This window comes from Acartia tonsa, chromosome 14 (assembly GCF_053477335.1).
Source record: "Acartia tonsa isolate MP-2025a chromosome 14, ASM5347733v1, whole genome shotgun sequence".
Taxonomy (NCBI): Eukaryota; Metazoa; Arthropoda; class Copepoda; order Calanoida; family Acartiidae; genus Acartia; species Acartia tonsa.
The window spans coordinates 31242330-31259410 of NC_137273.1; the positions used below are offsets into that span (position 1 = coordinate 31242330).

At 33.4% G+C, this 17081-nt stretch overlaps 1 protein-coding gene across 1 annotated transcript in view; it reads right to left on the reverse strand.

Moving 5' to 3' along the window:
• LOC145305411 (uncharacterized) overlaps positions 1–17081 on the reverse strand; it is a 31913-nt gene that overhangs the window by 4129 nt on the left and 10703 nt on the right. Inside the window, exons 4-6 of the mRNA XM_080147029.1 lie at positions 11473–11507; positions 11075–11156; positions 8367–8445 (exon numbers count right to left, since the gene is read on the reverse strand). Coding sequence (XP_080003155.1) covers positions 8367–8445; positions 11075–11156; positions 11473–11507 — 196 coding nt within the window. The remainder of the gene's footprint in view (positions 1–8366; positions 8446–11074; positions 11157–11472; positions 11508–17081) is intronic.

Sequence of the window (17081 nt, forward strand, 5' to 3'; positions counted from 1 at the left end):
GATTGGTTGGTTCATTAAGTTGAGTGTCCCAACGTTCCATCATTAATTGCATCTACAGAAGAGGTAACTTTGTTTAGCATAAAGTCCCTTAAGTAAAATAAGCCTAAAACCATATATAACTAGAACTAGAACAACATTGGAGATGTACATAAATTTATCAGCCATTGTCTTATTCCTGAAAGCCCATAGTTATCTATCTTAGTTGCACGTCAGACGTTTTTGCGACAGCGTCGCACGATATACAAATATTCAGAGTACGTTAAATAAAGTTCTTAATTTAACTTTGCAAAATGTAGAATTTAAATGGATATTATGACAGGGAAAAAAATATCGTCAATTTAGGTTTGCTAATTGGTCAGTTCGTTCATCCAGTATGAGGGGAAGTGATGTGGTAAATGGGGTTGGATGAGAAGGAAAGTTATATAAGCCAGCTATAAGTTTCACTTTATTAGAGTACATGATATCTGGTGAAAGATCAAAGTAATAATAAATCCATTCTTCGCAATATGACATTTCCAGTATAGCTGAGAAAACGATTAATATCCGCTGGATAAGAACCGAACTGAGCTGGCTGCAAAATCATGCACCAGATCGATCAAAAGACAATTTTACACTAAAGATAAAATAAAAATCGTCAAATCAGTTCTAGTATTTTCTTGGGGGCGATTCCACTTGGGTGGGGTGGTGGTATCCTCCTACAAAATAGTTATAAACCTTCCCTGGACCTATGAGAAGCTACAATGTAAAGGAGAACTATATCGGTTGAGCGGTTAGCGAGATCCTTCTCTACAGACATCCTGTTACTTTTATATAAGGATTTGAAAACATTTAGTCCAACAAATTCAACATATTAATTTGTTAATTAACTATTAAAATTTGGATATTTTTAAAATAACTTTTGTTTCATAAACCTTGAAGTATTTGTTCATTTATATTTAGCCTCTAATTCATGACATGTTAAGTTTTATTTTTAAAGGTGCAGCTTTTCTTAAAATTACTTTATATTTTTTGAACTCTGGGGTTTAATACTAAAATTATTGTATATATCAATACGGTTTTAATATGTAAAAAAGTTTCACTTTCAAATGAATCTTTCTCTTAAAGTTCATACTTAGCTCTGGAACCCCCTCTTTATTTTTGTATAAATTGGAAATTATGGTGGTAGTTTTTGTTATGCCTAGCCCTTCAGGAGACCTTAGCCCTTTAGTACCAATAACATTGAGGCTCCTAACCCTGTGTCGCTATCCTTAACCAAGTATAACTTAACCTAGCCCGACCTAAAGTAAAAGAAAAACACACGGAAATGCCAATAACAAATTTTTATTAATGAGGAAAGTTTATACTTAAATTTTAAATGCGTCTTTTTAGTAGCTGATTGCTTAGGGGGACAAAGTGTCACAAAAATCAGTCATGTGACGTCATAAAAATGAGGAAGATGAGGGGAGAAGGAAAGTGGGAAAAGAAAATCCTAAAAAAATATATAGTTAATTCATCATTTTTATTACGTCACATAGCTGATTTTTTTTAAACACTTTGTCCCCCGGGGTACTTTGATAAAGGACAAAAATTTGCTATTATTTCTACTTTATATCTTGTGCTGCTTTTTGTAGATATAGTTTTTTTTAACAATTTAACCGCAAAATGCTTCCTTTTTCAACCCTATTTATACATTTATTCTGCTTATTTTATATAATTACTAGCGGCTAGCGGCTAGCGGCTTTAAATGTTTTTTTTTATTTAAAATATCTAATTACAGAAATAGTTGTTTATGTTTCGTTGGAGTCTCTTTTTCGGGAGGGGTAATTTTTTTCTAGGGGCGATTTCTCCTGATAGGGTGGTGGTACCCTCCCCCAAAATAGTTATAAACCTTCCCGGGACTTATGAGAAGCTACCCTGTTAAGGAGAACCCGATCGGTTCAGCGGTAAGCGAGATCCTTCGCTACAAACAAACAGACAGACAAACAGACAGACAGACAGACATCGTTCTACTCTGTATTATAGATATAATACAGGGTGCCAAATATAAATTAACAACTCGTTATTTGCAGGACCTTTTTATAAAGTTTCAACTTAACCCACTAAGAACGTTTTTTTTTATTTTAACGGGGGCAGGGGATAAGAAATCTTTAAGATTTGGGAGGAGGGGGGGGGGGGCAAATAAAGAACACAGAACATTAAAAAAACAAAAATAAATCCCGGGGGTAATTTTTTGGAGGGAGCATTATCCCTAACGCATTTAGATTAACCTCTGAATGTAAAAGAATTGTTACTTTTGTTGAAGCACCCAGTGTAATTGTTTAATAAAATCGTGGAATATATATTACTAGCGGCTACGCCCTAGAGGCACCTAGTTGGAGGACAGGAAGACGACCTCCCCCCCCCCCTTAGTTTTAAGAATAATTTGGAAGTATGATATTTTTGGTGAGGTATTTTTTTATAAAGATGTTGCTACCCTCACCCAAAATAGTTTTTTTTTAAATGATAGACCTTCCCAGAAGGAACCATACCGGTTCATCGGTTAGTGAGATTATAAATATAAACACATATAAGAGATTTGTTTGGGAATCAAAAAGACACTTTTCATAGACGTCCAAGGGGGGGGGGTAGTATGGGGCGATTACCCACCCCCCCCCCATTTAAAATTTACCCCTACCCTGGGGGGTGACGTAGGCACCCCAAACCATTTAGTAGGGGGTATTTACCCCCCCCCCCCCCAAAATAAAAAATCTCTAATTCTCGCGCATTTTTAATACTATATATTTAATAAAATTTAAATTACCCCCCCCTAAAAAATTTTACCCCAGGGGTAAATTTTTACCCCCCCCCAAAAAAAATAAAAAGCTTGGACGCCCCTGACACTTTTGTCTATTTTTAGTTGTTAGTCCTGGCGTTACAGTGTCATGGATACCAGTTTAAATTTTCATAGTCATTATTCCTATTCGAACGAGTAATCCACATGAATTTAAGGTCTAAACGTGATTCTCACATAACTATCGTCTTAAATTTAATTTTTTGGAGGAATAGACGTCTAATACTCTTTCTCAAAAATAGCACTAATCCTTCTTAAAATCCTTCTAATTAAATATTCTGACACAAAAGGCGAAGGACTATAAAGAAGCTTCCAATCCTCCCAAATTTATAAGAATTAGAATGTTTTTATTCCTATCGTGCTTTCATTGTCCTTGCTTTTGAGAGAGAAGAGAGAGAGAGAGAGAGAGAGAGAGAGAGAGAGAGAGAGAGAGAGAGAGAAGAGAGAGAGAGAGTGGAGAGATAGTGAGGGGAGAGGAATGGAAAAGTAAAAAGAGAAAATGAAGAAAAGACACAGTTCCAATAAAAAACTGCTGAACCGATATGATAAGTGCCCCTAGAGGCGTAGTCGCTAGTAGAGCGAAGTAATTATGTTATATTAATAAAAGTCAAATAATTCCCATTCTTGCTAAAAAGTATGAATGTAGCAAAATTGCTTTGCAAAAAATATGCTAAATGAACAAAAACGCAATTTTTCATAACAGGGAAAAACGATTCGAAAGACAGTTATTTCTATTATATTTCTTATTTGAACTTTAAGATCTCGCTGACCACTAAACCGATTGGGTTCTACGTTTTATGGAAGCTGTGAATAGGTTCGATGTCTTGGGATGGTTTTAAACTATTTTTTTTTTACAAATAAGGGTGAAATATACCAAAAAATTCGCATAACGTTATATAAATAGGATAAATGGATAAAAGAGAGAAAAGATAGAATGACAAAGGGATAAAAGAGAGACAGCGAAACCATGGAGAGAGGGGATATTAGGCTTTTTATTACACTAGTCTCCAAAGTTTTATAATATTGTTTTCTTATTCGTGGGCTTAGCAAATTTTGATTGGTCCGTTTATTAAGTTGATTGTCCAAACCACCAATTGTAATCTAAAAGAGGAAAAATTTGGTGTATCATCAATGGGAATGTACAACAATTTATCGGCAAATGTCTTATCCCTTAAGATCCCTGCAGAGAAACAGGAAGAAATTATATTGTGGATAAAAAAAAGTCAGAAAAAGAGAATTGAAATGATCAATTAAAAGCACGAGTTGGATTGCGCCCAGTTTGGAATAGTTTTGCAACATTTCAATCCGGATTTTCATAACCCTGGATTGGGTAATTCCTTTAAAGTGCCTTGCGAGCGCAAAAACCTCTTATTAAAAATAAGTGAGGGGTATAGAGTTTTTATTCTTTATGCCTAACCCTTATGGGGGACCAAACCCTAAGAGCCTATAACTGCAGTGCCCTAAAACTGCAGGGCTACCCTATCCCCGTATAACATAACCTAACCTAAACAATATAAAAAAAAAACACGAAAAACTACTTCAATTATTTTCAATTTATTTCAAAATAAGGTGGGGGGCTAGGTTACTGCAAATAATTTCTACTTGTATGACTGCTCTAACCATAAAACAATCTAGGATTTGAATGTTGCAAAAATCTCGGTTAGAACTACGAACTTGTCATTGGTATGGCTATTTATGGGCCATAGCTTGGTCTCGCTAGCAGCGCAGCTTCTCTTTGACTAGGTAGGTCCGTCTATACGACAGAGTGAGTTATCAAAAATTTTATTTTCTTTTAACATTTTAGAGATAGAGGCCTCAGTTTTCTTGTGTAGTTTCTCCTTACTACAGGGCATTTTTAAGTATTTTAGAACATTGGTAGCTAGACCGCTCATTGGCCGCTTCTATATTATTTGCCTCTTTTTTTCTACTATTTTTATAAACTAGCGGCTATGCCCCTAGAAGTCTCTAAACTGATATTGAGTTTTATATCTATTTTAATATTCGTGGAAATCTGACTGTAATTCAATGGTATATACATGATTTTTCAGTATGTCTGAGAACCGGTTCTAATCCTGCGGTAAGCGGTTTTAAAGTATTACTGGAAAAACGGTTTTAAAACTGAAATCTGATTTCAAGATTTCCTTTAATCTAATAAAAATTTTATCGATAGCCTAATTCCAATACAATATAAAGATTTTTATCTTTTTTATATGCATAAAAGCATTTTAGAGAATCATTTAATCTTATTAAAAACAAGGATGACAACATACATAAAAGCGAAGCTTAACAAATTAGATAGTATCAAAAGAGAACTAACAACATTATTATACCTTATAATCCTAGGAATCAATGTATAAGTAATCAAATTAATAGAATAATTATATCATACAAATTTTTTTAAAAGGCTATATACCATCGTGTTTAAAATAAACATAATTCTTTCTAAATTGTACTTGTCTGCTACAGAAATCATCTTACCAAGTTTAACGCGTTAGGAAAATTCTAACATGCCTAATATAACAATAAGAGCTCTTTTTTGAACGGACAGACGGTTCGAACATAATTATAAAAAAGCTGGGATTTTAACAATTGAGTGAGAGAGAGAGAAAGAGACTGACAGAGAGAGAGAGGGAGAGAGAGACAGAGAGAGACAGAGAGACAGAGAGAGAGAGAGAGAGAGAGAGAGAGAGAGAGAGAGAGAGAGAGAGAGAGAGAGAGAAAGAGAGACAGAAAGAGAGAAAGAGAGACAGAGACAGAAAGAGGGAGAGAGAGAGAAAGAGAGAGAGAGAGAGAGAGAGAGAGAGAGAGAGAGAGAGAGAGAGAGAGAGAGAGAGAGAGAGAGAGAGAGAGAGAGGGAGGGAGGGAGAGAATGAGAGAGAGAGAGAGCGACAGACAAACGTACAGATCGACACTTATTATAGAAAACTTCGCTATTAACAAGATATAGAGAAAGTATAAGAAAATATATTAAAGAAAGATTAAACCCAATTTGGTCAAAAACTTTTAAATCTCTAATGGTTTTAGATTTTTTAATGGGCGGAACTTTTTAAAATAATATTTATAGTCATAATGATATAGTTCAATACTTAAAAATAATCGCATCATATTATTATTATTTTGGCATGCTGTAATGGATTCAAATAAAAATATCGAAAATAATTTTAAAGAAACTTTTAGTTAATGATCTTTAATGAGGAGCTACGTTCCTCAAATCGCCCTTTTTCTAGCAACAAAACAAGCGCTTTTTTGTACAACCTCATATTCTTAGGAGTGAACAACAGAACAACCCCCCGCCCCCCCCCCCCCCCTTATTATCATTTTTTTCAAATTTTGAGCATGGGAAACATGATCTTAGAAGATGGGGGTGAGGGGGTACAATACAACCCCCGCCCCACTACCCCTTACAATCTATTTTTTTAAAAAGGGAAATCTAATAATGGTTATAAAATGCCTAAAACTCACCTGATTCATTAAAAATAAATACTTTAAAACAAAGAGATGAGTACTTATAAAAGTGTTTTTTTTGGGGGGGGGGATCAAAATGTTGGTTTAGGATTCAATTTCATTTTGAGGGGAAATGCCACGTATTTTTTTCTGTACGCGGAGAGATGGCCACTGAAGATTAATTTTATCATGATAAAGGACTGTCTAGCCAGCATTTATTTATCAATTTAAGACTGTCCAATTTTGATGGATTAGGTTCATAAATTAAAAAACAATTTTATTAGATTTATATACATACAGTTTATTTCTGCAGGGTACGATGAAACACAATTAAAGAAAATTTATTCCTCCTCTTTTTATATTTTTGATAGTCTAAAACCAGAAATAAAATAGCCTAAACCCAAGACCGATGAGAAGTTTCTCTAAAATGGAGGTCTCAATTTGGTCAGTGTTTATTGAGATTTTAAAAGACAAAAGAAAAGCCATACTATCATATTATGCATATAAAGAAAAAATTGTCAAAAGCAAAAGTTCTCGGAAAATACTGGAGATTGTACTTTTTTAGAGAAGCTTTATTAATATCTTTAGACTAGGGGCGAAGCAATTAGTAATATGATATCAATGGATCATACTATATACAAAGATAATTATCCTATTTCTTTAAAGACAAATATCTATAACTGACGGTCCTTTTTTTGTTTTGTTTTTAACTAAAAAGTCTAAAGTACAGTCCTAGTCAAGGTCGAGAAGGAAGTTAAAGTTAGGGATCTTAAGGGATAAGACAGTGGTCGTCAAATTGATATACATTTTCAAACTAAGCTACTATTTATATAGATTTAAATTAATGGTTGAAGAAAGGTTAAACACAAATGTTTTGTAATCAACCAGTCAAAATTCAATATAAGTATCCAAAGTTTTTAAGCCAACTAATAAGATTAACTTTGGGTACCAGTGTAATTTACAGTTCAATGTCCCCTCCCTTCCTTCCTGAGTTAAAGCTCTTCAAATATCTTCAGCTCAATCTTTGAATCAATTTATGTCAAATACAAGGATAATAGAGATAATAATCCTAGATGGTCAAATACAAGGATAATAGATATAATAACCCTAGATGGTCAAATACAAGAATAATAGAGATAATAACCCTAGATGGTAAAATACAATGATAATAGAGATAATATCCCTAGATGGTCAAATACAAGGATAATAGAGATAATAACCCTAGATGGTCAAATACAAGGATAATAGAGATAATAACCCTAGATGGTCAATCAGACACAAATACAGGGATAATAGATATAATAACCCTAGATGGTCAAATACAAGGATAATAGAGATAATAACCCTAGATGGTCAAATACAAGGATAATAGAGATAATAACCTTAGATGGTGAAATACAAGGATAATAGTGATAATAACCCTAGATGGTTAAATACAAGGATAATAGAGATAATAACCCTAGATGGTCAAATAAAAGGATAATAGATATAATAACCCTAGATGGTCAAATACAAGGATAATAGAGATAATAACCCTAGATGGTACAAATACAGGGATAATAGATATATAATTCTAGATGGTCAATTAGACACAATATTCCGTCCAACTGAAAAAGGAATTTCTAGCAGACGTAAGGTTTTGTTTATATTTAGTAACATATGACTTATTCAACAATATAAAATTTTGGACTATGATTTTCCAGAAGTAAAGCTTTATACTTTTATGATCAACTTTTCATAGCTGTTTTATTATATACCAAAATATGTAGACTTTCTGACTAACCAATAATGTGGTCAGATTGTTTCTAAAATGTATTCTTATTGGTCAAAATTAGGATATTGGTGATCTAGACTAGGGGAGTGCCCTGCAGGCTTACAACCCCCACCAGGTTTGCATTTTTTCAAACATGAAAAATAAGGGGGAAGGACTTACAAAATTTTAAAAAACATCAGAGAGGGAGGGGACAGTTGACTGTTAATTAAAGTGCCCAAAGATTTATAATCATGTTTTCTTTTTCGTTTGTCTAAAAACTTTGGGAACTTCTTTCAAATTTGATAGGTTGGTCCATTAAGTTAAGTGTTGCAACATTTCAACCAATGGAAAAATGTGTACCTGATGAATCCGAGGATTGTGATCGCAGGCTGACCCTGGTGGGCCTCCAGATTCCTCCAGTACATCCAGTTTCTCCATCCTAGGATAGATAGATAGATAGATAGATATATATATAGAGATAGATAGATAGATAATGTATGTATTGACAATTTTATCAGAAATTGCATGCAGAAAGATTTTAAGAGACCAGCAATTACAAGATATCTTATGACAGATTAAGTAGATACAGAATAACATAGGTAGATACAACAGTTGGGGATTTAGGTGGTTTCCCTCAAAGTGAACGGTCGAGCACAAACCCCCCTTTATTTTAAAATAGATTTAAAAATAAAGAATACGTGGATATTGTGTGAGATTATCGTGTACCCTGATAAAGTGTTTCTTACAGCTGGCTAATATAACGGTTATCCCCTTTTGACCTTCTCCTATCCCTGACCATGCAGGAACGTATTGATCAATATCTGAGGACTCTTTTAGCCATTTAAATTAACAAAAAAAGTCCCCTGTCACAACATCCACCTATTCTACATCCATTATAAAGTAAGTGTACCTATATATTGTAATTACTTGAAATGGATATGACAGATAAATGGTATACCAGTTAAATTTTGTATTATCGTTTAAACAACTTTTTAATAAGTTTTTAGGAAGAAAAAAGTAACTAAAACCGGCTACAGCAAAAATTGGTTAATAAAGCACTATGATATCTGTCCGTCTGTAGCATAAGATCTCAATATCCGCTCTACTACTCTACGGTTTTAGGCTAGTTTTACTAGAGGGGCCTTTTATGATGAACAAAATTAACCCTTATATATATTTCGACATGCTGGTGTGAACAAACCAATCAAGATTGATTAAAAGTTTTTTTATGCCAAGAATTAGATAATGTGTTTTAAAAACTTTTGGTGCCAGTGTTATTTACAGTCCAATGTCCTCTCCCTTCCTACTGGTGAATGTACACTCGATTGTCCTAGGGAATAAGACAATGGAGGATAAACTTTCGAACAGTTATTGCCAGTTTGTAACAATCACTGAAGATCAAACAAAAGTACACAAAGTGTAATTTACCAGGGAGGAAGGGGTTGTTTATTACACTAGTCCCCAAAGTTTTATAAGAACGTTTTCTCATTCGTTTGCTTGACATTGACAACTTTGAATTTTTTATGATAGGTGTCCAAACGTTTCGAAGACTAATTTTAATCTACAGAAAGGGTAATTTTATGTATCATTATAGATACAAGAATTTATCGTCTTATCCCTTTAGATCCATGGTATTTAAGCATCCGTTAATTAGGCCAATAAAGCCATTAAAAAAGATCTAGCGCATATCACAAACATAGATTTACATTCTTTAAATAAATCAGCCTTTTGATTTTCTCAACCAGCTATGTCAGACGCGTGTAAATGTCTTGGCCTTACCCTGCACAGTTATAACATCTGGACAAAGTTCGTGCAATTTAGAAGTTGTTTAGAATGTTTGATAATTAAACCTTAATATTTTCAGTGACTTTAATGGATAAGACAATGAACGATAAATTGCTTCGTCCCCAAAAATTAATTGTAGATTATTGGTACAAAAGTTTGGACATTGTTAGTTTGTACAGACCAATCAATATTTTGGAATAAACCATATTTGCTTAAGCCAACAAATAGCAGAACAAGTTTACTATTAAGGACAGTAACTTAATTACTACTTATTTTTTTTTTAAATAGATCCTTTTCTTTAAATGAAATAAGAATGGATTTATAGAGGGCCCCTGGGTTATTTGCATATTACAGCTATTAGATATAGAAGTCTATACATCTAGGAATTTATAGAGGGCCCTGGGTTATTTGTATATTACAGCTATTAGATATAGAGGTCTATACATCTAGGAATTTATAGAGGGCCCTGGGTTATTTGTATATTACAGCTATTAGATATAGAGGTCTATACATCTAGGAATTTATAGAGGGCCCCTGGGTTATTTGTATATTACAGCGATTAGATATAGATGTCTATATATCCGGAAATTTGTTAACAATCAATTCTTCTGGGTTTTCTTATTAGACATTAAACATCGTGGGGTAAACATTAATTCATGTGCTACCTATAAAGATAGACATCATAATTTTGTGGTAATTTTAACAACTTACTTTGTCTGTCAGTACGTAATTAATGCTATGGGGAATAAGAATGTATTTAGAAAATATTTTTTACTTTGCTGCTATTTGAAATAGTATACTAAAATATCTTATAAATAAGAACTACTCTATAGTTTAAAGCTCACTTTTATAATTTATTTATATTTCCTCTTTTCCCCATTATTGATGTTGTCATCCCTCTTAAGTTTTTTCGTCTATTGTTTAATTCCTCACTTATTAATAGCCTATGAATAATAGCTTATAGTTTTAGTTTTATGACTCTAATTCAAAAATGGGCATTAAAATACATATGAGGAATTTGTTATTTTTTTACAAACCCTATTTTTACTTTAAAACTCTGTAGATTAAAATAAGTGATGGAAAAATCTGCTAGTTTGTACAACCTAATCAAGGTTTAATAGCAGTACTCACAGTTTAAGATTCTATCTATTTATCTACCTAACCCTCTATCCAGCCATCTATCTATCTAGCTAGCTATCTAATCACCTGAAATGAACCGTCGCTACAAGTGGAGTCCAACTATCTATCTATCTATCAATATATCTATCTATCTATCTAATCACCTGAAATGACCCGTCGCTACAAGTGGAGTCCAACGAACATTTCTTCTTTATAGGAGCTACGCAAGAATCAATTCTCTCTTTTCTAGAAATAAAAGTATTTTAAGCTAAATTGTTAAGTGGTTCCCCTCAAAATGTCTAGTCAAGCATAGACCCCCTCCTTCTTATTTTTTGCAAATAAATTTAAACATTAGGGCGGGGGTAACTTTAAGAAGATGATAATTATTGGTTGAACATGACAATTCTGATTTGTATAAACCAAAAAAAAAAATAATCCGCAAAGTTTAAAAACCAACCAATGAGAGAGCTAGAGAACGTATTTCTAAAATTTTGGGGACTATTATAAATAATTATCCAATGTCCCCTCCCTAGGCTCCCTGGTAATAAAATATTTAGCTTACCTTACTCCATTGCCATGCAAAGTCCCACAGCAACTCTGAAAAATAAACAAAATATTACAATAGTTATTTCTCAACAATTCTAAGTTTTGCTGGCCCCATGGGTCTGAAGGCCCACGAAGGGATAGGGATAAACCCCAAAGCTTAAACACGGGAATGCATACTTAAAGCGAGAAAGACTAAACTACATAACTTTTGTGTCACTTTTGATGAAGACGATTCCCTTTTCTCCCATCTCTTTTGAAGAGATTTTCTTCCCCTCTTCCCTTTTTCTTTTCCGAAATGGATATGACGTCACAGGAATCGTCTTTCTCAAAAGTGACACAAAAGTTATGTAGTTTAGTCTTTCTCACTTAAAGCCTCTAAAGATAAAAGCCTAAAAACATCTTATGACCAGTAGGTATACTCCCTAAAAACCAAAGCCCAATCGGTCCAGTGGTTGGCGAGATTTTAAGCTTCATCCGGACGGACGGACTGACATCATACGTATTTGTATTATAGTTATTTCTGGGGTGCATTCTAAAACTGAATATAAATCAATTTTTTTCATTCCCTCCTCTCTCATAATCGATAAATAATTACTTGGATGTTGAACTCTTAGCTGTTGAAAATAACGATACCCCCATCCCCCCTCTTTATCCCATCCCCTCCTCTTAAAATTAATAAACGAACTGACCAATAAATAAGGTCTATATTAGCAGCCTAAATTGACGGGGAAAAATTTCCCCTGTCAATATATCCACTTATTCTATATCCATTTCTCTCATATGTATATGCATTGTTGAGTAATTGATCTCGCCTTTAAGTCAAGTCTATATGAGGATCAAATATAAAAAAATATTAACAATAAACAAACAAGTAACAGTTATAGAGAATCTTTGTTAAAAATTTCCCCAAAAAACATATCTAAATAGCAACATAAAAAAATGTACAAAATATACCATTGTAGCTAACCACCGGACCGATTGGACACTGCTTTTCAGGAAAAACACCTGCTACTCATTTGAAGGTTCTTGGCTATATTCTTGGGAGTGGTAAAATGAAAAAAAGGCTATTTAGATAAAATGCTGATGTTGATTACTTATTTTTTTCGATTGTTGATCTAGATCATGCATTCCACTATGGTTTAGGTGTGGGAGTTTTCCCCCAAACCACACTTGGAGCGAATCACCTAGAGGATAGGAGCGAAGCTACAAGTAACTATATCCTATTATATAATGTGATAATATTTCTTTGTCTGAAGTTAAAGATCTAAGAAACCATTGGTCTGAATTTATTAATCCTTATACTAAAGTAACACGATGTTTGTCTGTTTGTTTGTGTGTCTGTGTATCTGTATGTCTGTACCGAAGAATCTCGCTAACCGCTGAACCGATCGGGTTCTCCTTAACAGGGTAGATTCTCATATGTCCCGGGAAGGATTTAAACCATTTTGGGGGAGGGTACAACCACCCTCCCAAGAGAAATTACAAAAAAATCGAATTTTTTTTAAATATATGGGAGACTTCAACGTAACATAAAGAGAATTATAGTAACATAAAGAAGTAACGTAGAGACTTTAACAAATAAAAACATCTAAAGTGCCACTAGATACCTTTAGGGGCGTAGCCGCTAGTATTAGAGATAGTAGTCGTAGACTACACTTGAAACACAAAGGTATGTAGAACTTTTCAGGGATCTTAAGGGATAAGACAATAGATGACATATTCAAGAACATCCTTAATAATGATAAACAAAATTATCCCTTCTGTAGATATAAATTATTATTTAGTAATTTGACAATGCTAGTTAGAACTAATCAATAGGGAACACAGTTATAAAACATTGGGTACTAGAATAATATTTACATTTAAATGTCCCCTCCCTGCGTCCCTGCCTCCCTCGTGTGACAACATATGAACAAGACAACCTCCCTGCCTCCGTGCCTCCCTGCCTCCCTCGTGTGCCAACATATGAACAAGACAACCTCCCTGCCTCCCTGCCTCCCTGCCTCCCTCGTGTGCCAACATATGAACAAGACAACCTCCCTGCCTCCCTGCCTCCCTCGTGTGCCAACATAAGAACAAGACAACGCCCTTTCTTGCGCCCAATTAATTCAAATTTTTTTTGTAAGCGAAGCTACTCAATAGTTTATCACTTTTTGGTTGGTTTGTCGGTCAGTCTGTATTTTCCCAACTTTTTTCACATACGGCAAGTTAACAAAAGGTTCTTGAATATGAAAAGTCTCAAAAAGTCAACAAAACTTTAAATATACCGAATTCAACCTTCTTGAGACATTTTTTGTTGGAATTTTTGAAAAGTTAGCTAAAGCAGAATTGTAATTATAATTTCAATAACATAAAATAAAAGTTTTATAACATTTTAGATGGCTGTAAAATGCAATTATACAATTTTACCAAAATTACAATTATTTCATTATATTTTTTAAAAACCCAACTCCAGTTTTTTTCTGATTACCAGAAAATCAGTTCTATCCTATTATATAAAGAAGTAAGCTTTTTTTCTGCACCAAAGGATATCGCTAACCGCTTAACCGTTATAGTTCTCCTTTAGAGTTTAGCTTCTCATAGATCCTGGGAATGTTCATAACTATTTTGGGGTATAGTTCCACCCCTCCCCCTTCCACAAGAGAAATTACCCCTTAAAAAAATACCCTTCCTACAAAATTATTTTACGTTTTTTCAAAATAAAGTTTAAATTAGGGGTGTTTGACTCCGCCCTCCTCCCCCACCTCATGTTCCCCTAGAGGCCTCTAGGGGCTTAGCCGCTAAAAGTTTAAATAAAACGGATTATGTACACATCTAATATCTATGTGTATACAAGAATTGCATGGATGTAAACATTAAAACAACAACTTTAATGATTACAAAAAATGCATTCGGCTTCAAGTATGTAACAATTTTAAACCAGGGATCAAAAGGGATAAGACAGTGGCCGATAAATTAATGTATATCCCCGATGAAGATACACAAAATTGCCACTTCTGTATGTTAAAATTAGTGGTTGAAACATTTAAAAACTCAACTTCATGAACCAACCAATCAAAATTCATTAAAGACCCCCATAAAGAAAGCGTTATTATGAAACTTTGGAAACAGCCCTCTCTCTCTTTCTCTGATTTTAAACCCCATGTCATATCAGAATAAGATTGATAATATCCAATAGAAGCATAGCTGTATGAAACAATGAACTATGAGAGAGGGTGAATATCCTTATATAAAAGTAACAGGATGTTTTCTGAATGTGTGTCTGTAACAAAGAATCTCGCTAACCGATGTACTTTTATGGTTCTCCTTTGCAGTAAAGCTACTTATTTAGGTCCAGGAAAAGGTTTATAACTATTTTAGGGGAGCTAAAATTGAATGTGGATGTTTGACTTATCCCATCTCCCCCACTTCTCCTTTCCCTTAACCCCTTTCCCATAAGATAAAAGAATTATAGATGGAATAGAGAACCGAACAGAAAGCAGCAATACATACAGACAGACAGACGGACATATGGAGGATAGAAGGACAGACAGACAAAAGGACAAAATTCATTAAGCTTTCATTCAAATAAATTTTTATTAATCTCCAAGTTGCTAACAAAAACCTGACATTAAAAGTTTTTTTGATTGCAAAAGTATTTAATCTACAATTGTCCCAACCTTGTAGTAAAAAAGAAGTTAATTTGTATGCGGAATTAATGATTAATCTAATAGAATTTAGATTACACTCATCATTTAAAATATAGATAGATAGATAGATAGATAGATAGATAGATAGATAGATAGATAGATAGATAGATAGATAGATAGATATATAGATAGATAGATAGATAGATAGATAGATAGATAGATAGATAGATAGATAGATAGATAGATAGATAGATAGATAGATAGATAGATAGATAGATAGATAGATAGATAGATAGATAGATAGATAGATAGATAGATAGATAGATAGATAGATAGATAGATAAATAGATAGATAGATAGATAGATAGATGGATATATAGATAGATAGATAGATAGATTAAGATGAATATAGATAAATAAAGATAGAAAGATAGATAGATGGATAGATAGATAGATATATAAATTGAGAAAAATATAGATAAATGAAGATATATAAAAATAAAAAGGATGATGGATTGATAAACGAGTAGTAGTTTGATTGTTTTAATTTAAATTCAGTGAATAAATTAAAGGTTTAGAACAAAAAAATCAACAAATTTTAAGCACTCGATTCCATTATATAAAGTAGTAAAGACCTGTTGTTTAGGATCTCATTAACCACTGAGAGCTTGACTGAAAATCTATAATATTATCTATCTATCCAACCATCCATCCACTTATCTATTATTCCAGCTATCTATCAATCTATCCATTCAAATACGTATCAGAATAAAAGAAAATTTTATTCTTTGTATTATAGGTTGATAACTATGACCATGAAATAATGATGACCAATAATGGGTCTGTATCTTTTGAAGGTTCCTAATTTCAAATAAAAGATTGCAATTACAAGGCCGTTTGCGTGTATATCTAACCCATAAGAATCAGGATGTTAAGGGATAAGACAATGGATGATGAATTTAAATACATGCCCAATGATGAAAAACAAATTTACCCCTTCTAAAATTTCTAAGTTTTTTATTGAAAATTTTGAACACCAATCAAAATTCATTGAAAATGCCCAAAGTAATGGAGCCAACGAATAAGAAAAAGAGGTTAAAAACTTTATGCACAAGTGTGATTTTCCAATGGTCCTCCCTCCATTGTAAAAATCATTTCTATTGAAATTTTTTACTGTTAATTTTGTACGTTTGCATGTTGTAATTGCCATAAGTAAATGATTTATACATTATTAAAAGGAACTACAAAAAGAGTTTTTTACAAGCTTTCAATGAGAAAATGAACAAAAACAAGTGCTCAAAATTGGTCATCAAAAATATCTATCATGTTTTGAGGATTTTGTTATTCATTTGAATATTGATTTATGTATTTTTTACCAGGGATCTTAGGGGATAAGACAATAGATGTTGTTACATCCCAATGATGATAAACAATATAGTCCCTTCTTAGAATAAAATTATATAGTTTGTAACCAAGCAATCAAAATTCTACAAGTGTACCTAACGTTTTTGAGCCAACTGATAGGATAAAGTTGTTATATAACTTTGGGTACAAATGTAATTTCCAGTCCAATGTCCCTTCCCTCCCTGGTTTTTACATAGAGGCACTGGTAAAAAAATTATTCCTTTTGTAAGCATCGACGATAACTTGCAATAGCCGCCTACTGAAGAAATGGATGCGTGTCTGTGCTTTCATTTACACAGATTAAAATGACGAAGCCAATCTGTACGACTTTTGCACCACTTTTGATTCCTGTGACGTCATATAATGAGGGAGATGAGGGGACAAGTGGGAAAGAAAACCCCTAGAAAAGAGATGGAGAATTCCTCATTTTTATTACGTCACAGGAATCAAAAGTGGTGCAAAACTGGTACAGATTGGACTTAGTCATAAAAAGTATAAGGTAAGGTCTGTGCTTTAAAGCAAGATAGTTATGGGTCAAGGGCAGGTTTTACGCTATTTTGAAGGACAAAATGGCAATTTTTAAAAATCATTC